At 36.0% G+C, this 16,128-nt stretch overlaps 1 protein-coding gene across 1 annotated transcript; it reads left to right on the forward strand.

Moving 5' to 3' along the window:
• The first annotated feature begins 10,998 nt into the window (after nt 1–10,998).
• lpla (lipoprotein lipase a) lies at nt 10,999–15,905 on the forward strand. Its single transcript, XM_059569380.1, has 10 exons — nt 10,999–11,274; nt 12,072–12,259; nt 12,344–12,523; nt 12,615–12,726; nt 12,825–13,058; nt 13,142–13,384; nt 13,511–13,631; nt 13,879–14,058; nt 14,266–14,373; nt 14,513–15,905. Exons 1-10 carry the CDS (start codon nt 11,169–11,171, stop codon nt 14,562–14,564), a joined length of 1,524 nt encoding a protein of 507 aa, XP_059425363.1. The 5' UTR covers nt 10,999–11,168; the 3' UTR covers nt 14,565–15,905.
• Nucleotides 15,906–16,128: the final 223 nt, after the last annotated feature.

Below are 16,128 nucleotides of genomic sequence, written 5' to 3' on the forward strand. Positions count from 1 at the left end.
GGATCACTTTACATAACCCAACCAAAGTCTAAAACACCCCTCTCCCCCACCCGTCTCCCTATCTAACCACTTGTGAGAAGGAATGGCCTGGACCAAACACAGTCAGAAGAACTTCTCCTTATTTGGAGTGGTGCATATTGTTTTTAAAAAAGGACCAAGGGATGGAGAAGTGAGCAGATAGGACCTGGGTCCAGATTTAACCACGCAAATGAGCTTCATGTTCTTGTTACAATCTTAGAAATAAATGTTCTTTATTGGCGTTGAAGATTCCATGAAGAATCTTTAACATTCATGGAACCTTTCCATCCTACAAAAGGTTCTTTATTATAGAAAAGGGTTCTTTGGGTTGTAAAAAAAACATGTTCTTCTCATTAAGAAAAAGAATGGTTCTTTTAAGATCTGTTCACTGAAAGGTTCTTTAGTGAAACCAGAAATGTTTATTCAGTAGAACTGCTGCGAAAAACCTCATTTTGAAACCTTTCATTTTAAAAGTGTACATGACAATCATCAAAAAATTAGTCTAAGGAACTGTATGGTTATGTACTTTTCAAAACCCCTAACCCTTAGCAGTCATGTACGGTTTGCTGTGGAAGGTGGTATTATTTTTCTTATTATGCAGCTCTCTGAAATACTCCTTAATTATTGGTCAATCACGGAACTGGGCGTTCAGTTATTTTTACCATAGTTCATGGAATTGATTCAAACTGCTCAACATGAACTAAAATCACCATTTATTCTTATTTCATATGCAATTGGTGCCATATTGCATCTCATTATTGGCGGTGTTTGTCTTGTTACTGATTTTTTTGCGCATTGTACTTTTTTTACTTATCAAAAACTTTAAGCTAAAATTATAAAGTACCCATAAAATAAGCCATATAATAAGCTTACCATTTTAATCTGGTGGCCAATAAAATGGCCAACAAACCTGTAGGTATACAGTAAAGATTATTTAATGACAAGAATACTACAGAAACTTTTTAAATTGGGCAAAAGCATAGTCAACCACCACAGCAATGTCCAAAAAAGCCACTTAGAACACATTTAAAACCCCAGTTTAGTAGACAAGGGTTAATCACATATACATTGAAAGGAAATGAAGTGGCTTTCGATTTATTTCATGTCTTGTTCAGTCAAGTCTGATATAAAGCAAATGCAAACACTTGATTTAGAGTTTTTGAGACCCAAAGCGCTAAATGGTCAAACCGTTGGGTTTAACTGCTTTGGCACAAAAACTAGAGCAGAAGTGCAGAATGTAACACTTTTTTTCCCCACTGGCTCTCTTAACTGCTATTGGACACTAGCCATTCCAGTAGACGTTTTGTGAATTATAACAAACAGTGTAGTTTAGCTTCTGGGTCTAAACTGGGTCTTCAGTTTTATTTTCGCTCAGAAAGTTCTTTATTGTTTAGTATTAACTAAACAAATGCTTGAATTCCCACCATGCCACAAACTACAACTTTAGCATCAAGGTGGTGAAGCTGCGAGACATGTTCGACATGTACCTTAGACATACTCGACTGTCAAACAGATGATTCACTCTCCACAACACCTGGATGAACATACTGAGAAGAGTGTCCAAAAACACCTGTGCTCCAGACAGACGGCATTCTGCATGTCATCGTTACATATGACGTCATAGCAGTACACAGATGTTTGGCACCTGTAAACCCACTCCAGTGTGCCATGCCTTTGTTGGCCTCCTTTAGGCACTGTTGTAAGGAAATGACGCAACGTCATTTGGCATTCGTTCAACATTACTTACTCATGTCTCTCCCGCTGAGCTTTAAGGATAAAGGGAAGTATTTAAGTGTGTCATGTTGTGGAAGAAGTTTAACGGACGAGTACAACACAAAGTGTACTTTGTCAAATCAGCCAATGGACAAAAACATGTTTTAGGAATTCATTTCCAGGTAGAAATCTAGAAATTGCTTAGATCAATGTTCAATACAACATTCCAAGTGGCAATTATTCGATTTTGTCAAATAATTATTCGATCAAATTGTGTGTAAAAATGTAAATATTGTGGTAGGACTGCTCATTTACTGACAAAAATGGAGCTGTTAGGTTCTATAATAAAGTATAAACTTACGTAAAAAAGTGTCAAAATATTGCGCAGTAAACTTCAAAACTTCTATTGAGCTGTAAACTTCTACGAAAGTATAAAGTCTCAATCATTGTTTTGTGGCAGGACTATTATTTATCATCAACTAAATTTCTTGATAAGTAGGTAACAATTAAGTAAAAATCTTGTATTCTGTGCTAATACGTGTTCAGTTTTTTGTCCGTAGTAATTAACATGCCACAAGTGCTATCAATAAATATTAACATTCCTTTAAACTAACCTTAATGTGTTGGAGTGTACTGTACATATGAGATCAATATGTACTAAGCTGCTATCTTTTCTAAAACATGTTAACACGTCAAAAGAGAGCAGACCGCACTAAACACAATGAAAAACGTAACGAGTGTCTCTTTTCTTTGGATGATCAAAGTAACTAAAATTAGTGCCACTAACCACATTTTTCAATTGCGTGACAGAAGCCCAGTTGTTTTCAAAATAATATAACTTTTCCATAAATGAGCTAGTGTTTTTTTAACAATTATCGTGGCATTTGGCATGAAAAGAAAAGAACTACGCACAAAGTTATTTCACTGCTAGTAGGCTAATATTTGGCCGCTAATAGAGATAGCGATGATTGGACATCACTAACGCCAAGATGGCATTCCATGTTGACCTTTAATAAGTTTTATGTCACTAAATATGAATATTCGGCAGAAAACTTTTTCACAAGCAAGCTACAGTTGTAAAGTAGCTTCTTCAAAACTAACATGGACATATACTTAACACACACACACACACATTTATTTTAAGTTCCCTCTAAACTGTTGATGTATTTGTAAGCTTCTTTTAAATGCAGAATGGTCTGTTCTGTAGAAAATGCAGGCATTCGGCTGGAGATAAGACTTGTGTGTGTGTAAATTGTGAGCAAGTGAGAATGAGACAGAGGCAGAAAATCACAGGCCCCTCCCACAGGAAACCCTAGCTCAGCTCAGCATGACCTTTTATGGTAATAAAAAAATCCCCAAACCGCTGGCTGCCTGTATTGGGAATAGCTGTTAAAAGATACAACTCGATTTTAAGAAACAAGAGCACAGAAAGCACAGCCACAAGTCCGAATTTAACAGAAGCAAAGAGAGATATGAAGGGGGAAAAGCCACATATAGTTATAGTTCTGATCTCCTTGTATTTAAAAGTGCTGAAAACGTGACAGGATAAACAGCTTTAAAACAACAGCTAGGCTATCTGTGGTTTTGTAGTTCACCACCCCACTGGTCATATTTGCTTTGGTATTAATTATAACTATTTATTTTAACATTACATTAAAGTTTAGGCTCTAACGTTCCAGAATGCTACATCAATAAAACATTTTAGCCTATTTGGAACGGACATGAACATGGAACTGTACAGAAACGCTTTGTCGCTAACAGTTATGCAAACATTGACGACTGATTCTGTAACTGTAGCACTAGCAAAAACTAAAGTGCCCCCTTATGGTACATTCGATGCACTATTTGGACCACAAACTGCTTTTCCACGTGAACGACTCAGATTCATATTTCCCGAGCCTAATCTGGCCATCTTGCGAACAAAGTAAGGGACTGTAGGCTACATAAAAAAAAAAAATACTGAAAAACGCAATACAACAACCAGGATAAATGTAATAAATGTTTATGTTAATATTTCATAAATATGTTCTTAAAATCGCACAAAAGCACCTGTCAAACAGTGGAGGACATGGACTTAGTCATACAGACATTATTAGACTAAATGAATATATTCATAGGCTACGTTAACTTTTATAATGATCAGCAGAGGGAGCAATGACTCCAAATATGTATAAAACCCTGCTGTTATGGCTGTTTTCGCAACAAGTGATCTTTCAGCTTTTAGATATTGCTTCATCCCTGCACAATAATACAATAGAAACCATCACATATTATGTAGGCTAATGGTTTTACTGGTTATAATGGGAATTGTATTGGTTTTATTGGAAACTATTGGAAACTATACTGGTAATTTGTCACCTTCTATGGCTTGTTAAAACCATGAAATCGTAGGAATGTGTTTTAAAACACACTACAGGAAACCATTTTTAATGGTTAATAGTTGATTGTTTGTAGTGGAAAGCATTCGAATTTCTGTATTGGTTTCTATTTGTTTGTTTTTTTTAGCAGGGAAGACATTTGCAATTTTTTCACAGAGGAAATTAAGCACTTCATATTAAAATATTTAATAAATAAATAAAAAAATCTTATTCAGTTGCACTAAAGATAACTTTTTGTCTTAGTGACTCAAAAAGATACTGATGAAAGTCACTATCTGTTTTTTCAACCAATGGCAGACAGGTGGAGCCACCATTGCCATTATTACTTTGAGCTGCATTTAGTGCAGCTGTTGGAATAGTTATTACATGCTTGATGAAAAACATGAACAATAAACCTGACTAAGAAACGGAACTATTGAAGTAGACTTGCCAACATAAATCTCTTCCAAATCCATCAACCTAATTTCAAAAGTTAATCCGTCCTATTCCCAACTAAGCTCTCCGCTTACATGAAAAACATTCTTCCAGTTCCTCTGTTCTCTGAAAACAATCAGGGGCCCCTGCAACCCGCCTGAAGACACGCATTTGAACAGAAACAATAACTGATGTTCTCACAGAATGGGCTCAGACCCTTCAAGCATCAGGTGACATTATGCGAGTTGTTAATGCACAGCATTATAGACTATATTTTGCAGTGGCAGGCGTCCAATCTGTGCAACATCAGAGAGCAATCCAGCACACAGCTATCCCAAGAAAGTATTCGCCTACAATAGACATTGAAAAATGCCATACCAAAACCAACAGAAATCATTTGGATGTGAACTCAGTAGGCTCTAATCAGGGGTATTGTGAAAGGAGAGGAGGGAGAGGTTGAACATGCGTCTTCAGTGTGATGCTCCTGGGAGTGAGGACTTGTGAAACGCAGTTTGCAGCAGTCTGTGGCGAGGTCCCCGCTGAGAGAAAAGATCCCGGGTGTGCCAAGTGCATTTGAGTCCTTTGGCAGACATTGCCCATGAAAGCCGCTGCATAAGATACTTCAAAAGTTACAGAATTGCTTACAAGATGCTTACACACACCCAAACAGACTTGTAGAGACGGGTAAATATCACAGATGAAGGGTATCTACAGAGGTTTTTAGATGCCAAAGAGTGTTATGGCTACTCTGAAACTGACACGTTAACAAAATACATTGTTTTTAGCTTGAACAGGTATACGCTAACACAGAGCATTAGCATCACAAGCAGGAATCTCCATTAGATTTGGGGCTACTATGTTACAAGATAATTAACATTCAATTATAGTTGAGCTATACTTTAGAGAAAAAAAACAAACAAACAAACCTTGTTCATTTGTTCAGTCTTTATTCCTGGAATGACAGCTGACAAAAAAAAAGAACGTTCTCTGAACATTAAAACATCTTTTATTATGTTTTATTGATTGGATTGAATGGTTGGTTAAGTTAACATTTGAAAAAAAAAATACATTAAGTGAATGTTCAATTTTATGATTTTGTAAACATTATGACAACGTTAATTTTGAATGTTCTAAACAATCTTTACATTTGAATGATCTTTACATTTTTTTTTTCTATGAACAACTTATAAATAACATATTTGTGCTTAGATTTAGATAACATTAATAAAAAAAATGAAAAAACGTTAAACTAATTAGGCTATTAACTTTACTGGAAGAATGTTCTTAACTTTTTGCTGAACCTAGAAATAAATAAATAAATAAATAGCCATAATTCTAAGAACATTCCCCGATAGCTCAAAACATGAGCATCATGTATCATATTTTTGAATAAACAAAATGTACATCACACTTTTATTCACTTTTTAAATAAATGTTTCTTTAAAATAAAATCATGATTATGAATTATTATTATTATTATCTATATAGACAACGGTATGCCAACATCTGGCAACACCGTTTTTCAAACGGGAACCCGCGAAAAAATGCTCCAAACCAAACAGCATTTTACAGACCTTTCCGTGAGTAGACTAGTATACACACGTTGAATTGGTGTTGCAAATGAATGAAGCTCTTCTCAAATTACAGAGAAATTTTTCCACTGAGAATTACGGCGAAACATACATGTGGTAGAAGCTTCTCATTGCGTGCTTTACGTAGCCTACATACAACATGAACATGTGGTGTAACAGATGTGGCATATGGAACAGCGATCTCTATGCTCTGGTGGGAACAAGGGGGGGGGGGGGGGGGGGTGTACGGCAAGAGTATCGCTGACAAAAAACATAACTCAGAGACCCCTACTGACAGCCGTGTTATTTCACATGAAACAGCGCTCCGCGTGACCTGATGTGTCGCTTATGCTGTCGTTGAATGAATCACTTTTAAAAGTCACGGAAGGGATTCGTGTCACAACGGGGATTAAAGTCAACTGTATGTGTCTTTTATCGTCTGATTCATCCGCAGCAGCGCTTTCAGTACAGGCTACTAAAAAATAATGGTGTGCAAAGGGAATCACATGGGTGTTCTTCATCAGGGGCCAGCTGTCTAGAAAGATTAAACACTTGGATCTCTCCCACAGTTCCCTGAGAGCAGCTGTTGCTCACTATGACACCCAACATTTTGGACGACTTTCCCTCTAAAAGACCCAGAAGAGCCGCAACTGAATGTACCGCTAATCCACAGCATTTGCTGAACTTCACCATTCGCGCTTTTGCAAACAAAACAATGAGGCTTATATCTCGCGCTGAGAGAAGCCCGCATCAGCACGTGACTGGATCCTTCCGGAAGCCTTGTAGCAACAATTTGCTCTGGCAAAATTACTAAACCCCTCCTGAATAAATCTAAATACGCAGATGTACAATACTTAAGTAGGACTATAGGGGGGGAAACTATATTTAAAATCTTACAATATTGCAAACATGCATATGTTGATTGAAAAAAAATCTGTCTATTAATTTAGCATCATTTAGCATTATTTAGTTTTTATTTATTTAGCAACTATATACGTGTAGCTACATTTCAGATTACTTGACAGATGTCTTACGCTAAAGTCTTAAAACTTGTCCCACATATCAACCCTTTCCTAAAATGATATTTTTACATTTTTAAAAAGTAGCTACAAACTATTCATCCTTATCTAAATTCTCTACTTTTTTAATGTATCAGATCTTTTTGTGTGTTTATCTTAAAAACCCTGATCTGAAGAAATTGCCCATTAGAACTCAATTTTCTTTTTAAGAAGCACTTTGTAGTTTTAAAACTGCATGCCAAAATGCAATTAACACATTATGTATCTGATAAAGTGTTTAAAAATATTATAGAAATAACTTTAAAACCACCTTATTATTGTAAAAAAAAGAAAGAAAAGAAAGTTTCATAATGAGCCGTATTGCCTTTTCATTGATTTTCATGAATAACAGCTGCCTGACCATTCATAGGCTTTTTATTTTACATCAATATTTGTCATAATCTGACATTTTGCTTTGTCATCTGCCATAATTTCAACATGACCTTCGATGCATGACGTGAATCTAAAATAAACATTCTATTAAAAAACTAAGAAACCTCTTACACATTAATTTTGAGAAGCGAGACTTCCGATTATTTTTTTTTAACTCCTCACATCCTCTTACTATAGGTGGGCCAAAAAAAGGTCAAAAATTATCATTGTCTTTTCTCAGAAAGTACTGAATGCATTACATTAAATACATTAAAATATATTTTTTTAATTATTAAAAATATATAAAAAATAAATACATAAATTAATATAATTTATTTACATTATGTATAAAGATTGTGATTAATTTAAACTTTTATAATCGTATTATAATCAACTGACAGCATTAATAAATATATATTTTACTAATTTCAAGTATTTTATATATATTATTACTATTATTATTTGTACTATTTTTTAGGTTTCATAGGTGTAACAAGACAAAATCTAAATCTTTCCAGTTACCCCTTTCGAGGGTTTAAGCAGACAAAGTTACAACATTGACAGCTGAAAGGGGCTTAGTTTCATGCCCATCGGGACCTGACTCTGCAATCCTAATGTTTCAACATGAATGCAGTAGATGCAGCCATCAAGAGACACGTGCACTGGCCTCATTTATGTAATCAAAAAACTTTTGCTAAACTCAAGATGGGAAGGAAGGATAAGACTAAGAGATGAAAGCCTTGGAAGTTTGAGTCATGGCTTTGACCAGATGGGTTTTATTTAGTTCTCTCGCAAACATTTGGAATCACTGTTAACATATTTCCCCCAACTGTGTAGGATAAAAGATGCAAATTTGTGAGTCTGATGTTGTTGTATTCATTGCACTTCATACATACAAAGAATTACCATCTAGTTGCTAAACAGCAATTGTAGTTAAATGTTAGCATGCAAATGCATGCTGATATATCCGCATTGCTTCAGAAATTAAATTTCAATATATAAAAACACATTTGTGGAGGCCTGCTGGTACAGATCAAACTGTTAAAACATTTTTAGGTCGAAATTAAATCTTATTTGCAGTCTTCATTAAGATAATATTACCAGTGCAAAGTAAACTACCAAATTTTAACACTGATTACTATGTGACAAACCATAACCATAAACGGGTGTTAGGCGTTGTGTGCTTTCGAATTTCTGGGTTGGGTCATTTAGGATTACCTAAGCTTTGCAAAAGTTATTTATCCAAACCAAAATACTATTTTTAACATTATTAAAGCAATAGTTCAACAAAAAATTAAAAACTGCTGAAAATGTAACCACTTCATCAGAACAGATTTGGAGAAATTAAGCATTTTTTCACTTGCTCAGCATAGTGAATGGGTGCCGTTAGAATGCATGTCCAAACAGCTGATAAAAACATTATAGTAAACCACAAGCAATCCACATTAAAAAGCAAAAAGCTTTATGTTTTTAAGAATCAAATCCATGAATAAGATGGCTTTTAACTTCAAACCGTGGCTTCCGGCTAAAATATGAGTCCTCTATCCATAATATTGCTTTTTTCCAGTGAAAAAAGTTGTCTTGTCTTAATCTTGAGAGAAATATGCACAAATCAAGCACTGTTTGCTAGCGAAAATGGTCCAATGCATTTCTGAGCAGGTGGTTTTTGATGTGAGAGGACTACAGGGGATATAAGTTTTCACTGGAAGAAGTATTATTATGGATTTTGGACTCATATTTTGGTCAGAAGCGACTGTTTAAAGTTAAAACACCATAGGGCCAGAGGACCCTCTTGGAATTGCTCTATTTCTTATTATGGATTTGTTTCTTACAAACTCATACAAATCACTTTACAAGATTTATTGATGGACTGAAGTCATGTGGATTACTTGTGGATTATTGTGATTTTTTTATCAGCTGTTTGGACTCTCATTTTGACAGCATCCATTCACTACAGAGGATCCACTAGTGAGCAAGTGATGAAACACTATAAAACTGTCTCTAAATCTGTTCCGATAAGCAAACAAAAGCATTTACATCTTGGACGTCCTGAGGTTGAACTATTCCTTTAATGTGTGAATCAGTCATTGCAATGGTTTTACAGAAAACTACATAAATGCTCATATTTTAAATGAACAGTGTTTTATTTCTCTGTATTCATGTTCCTAAGAAAACAGGATGAGATATGATGTGTGCTAAATATTACATATTGCAAGAATCAACGTTTTACATTAATGTGGAACTTAGAAACTATAAAAAATAACTGAAATGACTGTTTCAAATCGACAGCACAGCAATATTGAATTTTCCGCTATCATATCATTCATGTTAGCATGATCACTTCAGCTATACTTTCATACATGTGGTTTGCGTAAAACATCATGCCAGAGAAATCGCATCCAACTTCACATCTTTGTGAGCAAATTTTCTTGTGTACCTTCATTGAGTATAAATGATTATACATGTGTAATCAAAAAGTATAAATGTTTATACTTGCTTAGGCATGTACACGCAGGACTGTGTTTATGAAAGGGCACGTGCACGTGTTTTTCTTGCATTTATTTTTAGCATTAATCCCAAATACTGTTGCATCTATTTATTTAGCACTTTTATCCACATCAAAACAAACAAAAGAAATCCAGAGAAGTGGCAAAATATGACATTCCAGGATTGCTCAGAAGTTATACTCTGTATATTTGTTCTCAAAAAGCCAGCGATTTGCATGATTTTTCTTTGCTGAAATGTTAAAAAGTCTTGGCTGTCTGTCAGCTCACTGCTGTCTGGCCAATGAGACGCAGGGTGGCCAAACACGCCCACTGACCGTCTCCCTGTATGGAAATCACACTGATATTTGTGACCCTCTTCTTCCATATGCTGCCAAGAGCAAGCTGTGATTGGCACGCATTATATTGTTGGTTTTTAACTTGGCAAATATTCACACAGGTGTGTTTTAGTTGAGCGGTAGGCCTTCTGTGGGGACACGGTGTACAATGTTTGGATTGAAAGTAACATTTTAATTTGTTGCGAAGCGCTGATCAAACAGTGTGGGTGATTTTATCAGTTGGTTCTTATGACCTTGAGTAGTCTGTGATGACCAAACAAGAACGATTTCCTTAACATAAATCTGAAAAGTAGTATAATTAAATAAATAAATTTACCCCACACCTTTAACAGAAGACCCTGATTTATTTTTAAACACGTTTGTCATTTGCATTTGCAATGTATTTGTATATTTTGTAATATCTTAGATTCAGAAAAATGAATTGGAACTGAATTTCACCACAAAAAAAAACTCGTTTGCTTGTAGACTCTCAGGGGCCTCACAACTTGAGACATGTAATTGTAAGTGATGAGTCAGTGTGGGGGTTCCTGGCGTTTTATTGGTCATATCAGGCCTTACCCCGCCTCTTTTGACCAATAGGATTTCACTGATTTGCATGCGGTCCCGCACGGGAGGATAAAGACACTTGTAGCGGTACTGATTTAAACTCCGAGGGAAACTCTGGACACAAGACATCTGAAGCAGCTGCTACCCCCCAACTGGAACATTAACGTGCTGTAACGCTGTAACTACCCGGATCTCAACGGCTTTTACGCTCAGTTTAAGAAGTTGTTGCATCTGTGATCAATATAATTATATTAATATGGGGAGAGGAAACAGCGCCTGTTTTATATCTTGGATGTATTTGGTCTACGTTTCCTCGGGTTTTGCAACTACGATTGAGCCAGCGAGTGAATTTACCACTCTTAGTAAGTAAAAGCTTATTAAACCTTATTTTACTGCTTTTTACTGAATTTTAATTTTGTAACTTTATGCATTTTCTTTAAATAAATGTATACTTTTATATTTATAAATTTTGTCTCAGAAGATAATGTTGGATGGTGCAAAATGTTATAAAAATGTATTGCTTATTTATATAATTATGTTAATTTATATAGGCCCTTCTGTGTTATTTGTATTATATTTGTCCTAAAAGACCATGTTTTGTGGTGCAAAAAATATTTATGTTAAAAAAAGTTTATTTATTTTAAAAAGTGCATTTATTATTATATGGCGATTGTAAATGTTATTAATTCCTTGTCTTGTTCTGGTCAGTCTATGTTCATTAACTTTTAACTTTTAAAATATATTCCAAGCTTGATGATTTGTAAACATTATCTATAAAACTTAATATTATCTTAATAAATGGTAAACTTTGACTTTACTATATAAGACACAGTAATTATCATGTCAAACGGTTGTTTGAGACTTTGTTTACATGTATTTGACATGCCAGACCAGTCGGTTATGAACACATATTGAAGGACTTATTGCAAAACTATTTTTTATGTATGGTCAGTCAAGCACTGGGAAAGGATCCAAGCTTGCCATTTGGAAATAATTCCTCATATACAAAATAAGGGAAAAGTATAAGCACATGCAAGATAAGCTTCTTTGCAACTTCAATAATTAAATTTTTTTGTAAGTAGCTTACAAGTAAAAAGCATTTAATGGAAGCAGCACTTACCTTGCTAGCAGTGAAACTCGATGATCTTGATTTTGACAGATAACATCATGGAAAATGCCACAGAATGGATGATGGACTTCAATGACATCGAGTCCAAGTTTTCCTTAAGGACAACCGAAGAACCCGAAGACGATCTGTGCTACATAGTTCCAGGCCAACCCGAAACCATCAAAGAATGTAACTTCAATCCAGACACCAAGACTTTCATAGTTATTCACGGATGGACGGTGAGTGTTTCTACTACACTTGTTGACAACATTGAGTAAATGTGCAAAGCAGTCCAAACCATGACGCCAATGATTTCCTCTTAGGTCACGGGTATGTTTGAAAGCTGGGTTCCCAAACTGGTAACAGCCCTGTATGATCGAGAGCCAACAGCCAACGTGATTGTAGTGGACTGGTTGTCCCGTGCGCAACAACACTACCCTACATCAGCTGCTTACACCAAACTAGTGGGGAGGGATGTGGCCAAGTTTGTCAACTGGTTACAGGTAAGTCAAACGCTCGGAAGTGATTTGTTCTACGTCAAGATGGAGTTCGTTTTATGCAGTATTCTTCATATTTTCTGGTTTCTTCATCCAGGCTGAGATTGACTATCCTTGGGAGAGGCTGCATCTGTTGGGCTACAGTCTTGGTGCTCATGTGGCAGGAATCGCTGGGCTTCTCACCAAACATAAAGTTAACCGAATCACAGGTAACTTGATGTTGTTTCCTAGGGTGTCACTTTTCTAATTTACCTGTAAAAATGCATTGATCAACCATTAAAATAGAGCAATCTTATTGTATCTTCAGGCATGGATCCTGCTGGCCCTAGTTTTGAGTACGCAGATGCCCAAAGCACTCTTTCCCCCGATGATGCCCTTTTCGTGGACGTTCTTCACACCAACACTCGCGGTTCTCCAGATCGCAGCATTGGGATTCAGAGGCCAGTGGGGCACATTGACATCTACCCCAACGGAGGAACCTTCCAACCCGGCTGTGACCTCCAGAACACTGTGTTGATGGTGGCCACCTCTGGTTTAAGAAGTATGTTCCCATTGTCCTCCTCAGACGTTCTTAGATTTCAAATCACAAATACAAGCTTTAACGTTTTTCTTGGTTCTCCACAGACATGGATCAGATCGTGAAGTGCTCCCACGAGCGCTCCATTCACCTGTTCATCGACTCACTGGTGAACCAGGAGCAAGAAAGCATGGCTTACCGCTGCAGCTCCAAAGACAGCTTCAATAAGGGAATGTGTCTCAGCTGCCGCAAGAACCGTTGCAACAAGGTGGGCTACGGAGTCAACAAAATCCGCACACGCAGAAGCAGCAAGATGTACTTGAAGACCAGAGATGTGATGCCATATAAAGGTGAGAAGCACCAAAGTTTATGAAATTAATAAAACAAATAAAGGGTGCATTTTATTTTTATATACATTTTGATTTTTAGAAGATTTTTTTTTTATTTTATATTAAAAATGTAAAATCTTTCCACAGTTTTCCATTATCAAGTAAAGGTCCACTTCTTCAGCAAGACAAAATTAAGCTACACTGATCAGCCCATGAAGATCTCACTGTACGGAATCCATGGCGAGAAGGAAAATATCCCCTACATTTTGTAAGTTAGCAGCATTTCCTGATTTATATGTCAGGACTTAGTTCACACAAGTTCTAAATGATCTACAAATGCAATGTTAAGATGTTTACCAAGAAAGTTCTTGGACCTTTTTTTGATTTCAGTGATTTTTTTATGGTACCAAAAAACAGGTAGTGCAGCTAGTTTAAACCATGTTTTGCCTCATATTGGACTCTGTCCTGAACTGAGATAACAGAGAAAGTGAAAGAGATGTTTTTTGATTTCACAGGTCTGCTTTGAACACAAACACCACCGTGTCTTTCCTACTGACCACGGACACAGACATCGGAGAGCTGCTGATGGTAAAACTTCTCTGGGAGAAAGACACCCTCATCAGCTGGCCATGGTGGAACCCCGATACCTTCCACATCCGCAAACTGCGCATTAAATCAGGAGAAAGACAGTCTAAGTAAGCAGAGAAACATATTTTGGCAACTTAAATATTTTTTTTTAATAATTGTATGTATTATTTTGGCATAATGAATACTGAATAATGGCATAATTTGGCATAATGAATACATAATGCATTTTTATTGCATAATACTTTTATTTTGTACTTTTATACCTTTTAAAGCCTGTGCAAAATTTAGAATGTATGTGTTTGTTTTTAATCTAGGATCATCTTCAGTGCCAAAGAAGGTGAATTTTCCTACGTTTCCCGTGGTGGGGAGGCCGCCGTCTTCGTAAAAGACAAAGAAGCCCAGTCGAGCCGCAAAAACCAGAGGTAAATTTCTATCTGCCATCTCCCCCATCTGTTGACACAGCTCAATAAAAGTGGCCTTCCCTGCTCCGTTATTATGTTCCTGTTTTATTTGTTGTGGTGAGTTTTGTTTGACTAAACCCTTTGCACTTTACACTGGCAGATTGCACAAGTTGAAGATGCACGGAAGTTCGTTCAAACAGACCACCGAGTAAAAACACACGTAAAAATCCACCTCTGCCGGGATCTGGCACAGAATCTGCCAGGGAAAACTGGAACAGCAGAGACAAAACCTCTCTGGAATATTCAGACTAGTAACCTTCACCCCACGCAAATTCAGAAACACACCCTGCAAGAAACCACATCTTAAAAAATGTTGCTGCTGTGCAGTTTTAAAACAAAACAATCACTTTGGATACCACATTACAGGTCATCTGAGATCTGGCTAGACAATCTTTCCTGCATCTTTAATCCATAAAATTGATCAAGTCTCTGTGCAACATATTTATGCAAGTAATCAGTTCCAGTCTATCTAAAAATGACTTGCACTTAGTTAAAATGATTGGCTAGTTGTCCACCAAAGAGACTCTTCTTTTGGATAAAGATGCAATTTGAAACATGTTATGGTTTATTTGGTTTATCAGTATAACTCTTGAAATTCCACTTAGAAACTAGGTTATTTAGCCATTTGTTTGGTTGTACTGTGAATTATGTTGTACCAAAACAGTTTTTTAGCTATGCTAATCCTCTTTGCTTCAGTTCCAAAAACTTTTAGATTTGTCTGTTGCAACCGAAAATCAGTCTGAATTGCTTTAACAAAAAATGGGACCAAATCCTCTCTCTGCTAAAACAAGTTGAAATAATACTGTAAATATTTGTAATTGTCATTATATATACTTACAAACAGCTCTTTAAATGTCTACCTTTTTCTTCCATTTCTTGGGTTATTGTGTCTGGCACAGATCACTTTAAAGGCTTTGCCTCCCTTTGATTCAGTATTGTTTGGTAAAAGAGCAAAATCAACAAACGATTCTGTTGATTAAATTTTGTTGTGTTTTTTGTCACTTCTTTCAATTCAGTTTTGTTTGGTAAAAGAAAAATCAACAAACAATTCTTCCACTTTTGTTTCATCACCCTCAAAGCAACTCAATGATGGTTTCGTCTGCATTTTGAAAAAGTACTGAGGCAAGAAAAAACTAGTTTATGCATGAGCCAGCCAAGAATAAAACCAAGATGCATCTGATCTAAGAAATGTTGACAGTTGTCCAGGCCTGACGAAGTTGACTGCCCCACATAATAGCCACAAATACACCAAAACTGTCCCTTTTTCCTATTTATTAAATGTATATATTTGTATATTAAGCACATAATATATGTATTCCATGTTTCTGAAGTGCTCTTGCCTTTTCTTTTGAATTTTGTAGCCTCTCTATTTTTATAAACAAACGTTGACTGATTGAAGTCACTGGAAGGAAAAGAAATGATCAGTTGTGATAATATGAATCTATATGCCGTGCACTGTCTGATGTCATTTTAATAAACATTATGTTACTGTATGTGAGCGCTTTGCATTTTTAATTTAAATCTTCATTTTATGTGCAAATGACAATTTTTGCATTTAATTTGCATTATTTCATTCTTAAATCCTCTTTAGTAATGTTTTTGATATTTCAGGCCTTTAACAAATTGAAACTATTTTGAAATTGGCTGCAAATTTCACAGCATCAGCAGAAATCTGGGACTTGACATTTGGCAGGGCCTTAATCTTTTTAGAATGTG

The sequence above is a fragment of the Carassius carassius genome, chromosome 16 (assembly GCF_963082965.1).
Source record: "Carassius carassius chromosome 16, fCarCar2.1, whole genome shotgun sequence".
Classification (NCBI taxonomy): domain Eukaryota; kingdom Metazoa; phylum Chordata; class Actinopteri; order Cypriniformes; family Cyprinidae; genus Carassius; species Carassius carassius.

Excerpts from the sequence above, each read along its gene's own strand:
- lpla (XM_059569380.1), top strand. The coding sequence starts at position 11,169 with ATGGGGAGAGGAAACAGCGCCTGTTTTATATCTTGGATGTATTTGGTC. Across the intron at positions 13,059-13,141 it reads GGCCACCTCTGGTTTAAGAA|ACATGGATCAGATCGTGAAG; the intron begins GTATGTTCCCAT and ends GGTTCTCCACAG. Across the intron at positions 14,374-14,512 it reads TCGAGCCGCAAAAACCAGAG|ATTGCACAAGTTGAAGATGC; the intron begins GTAAATTTCTAT and ends TTACACTGGCAG.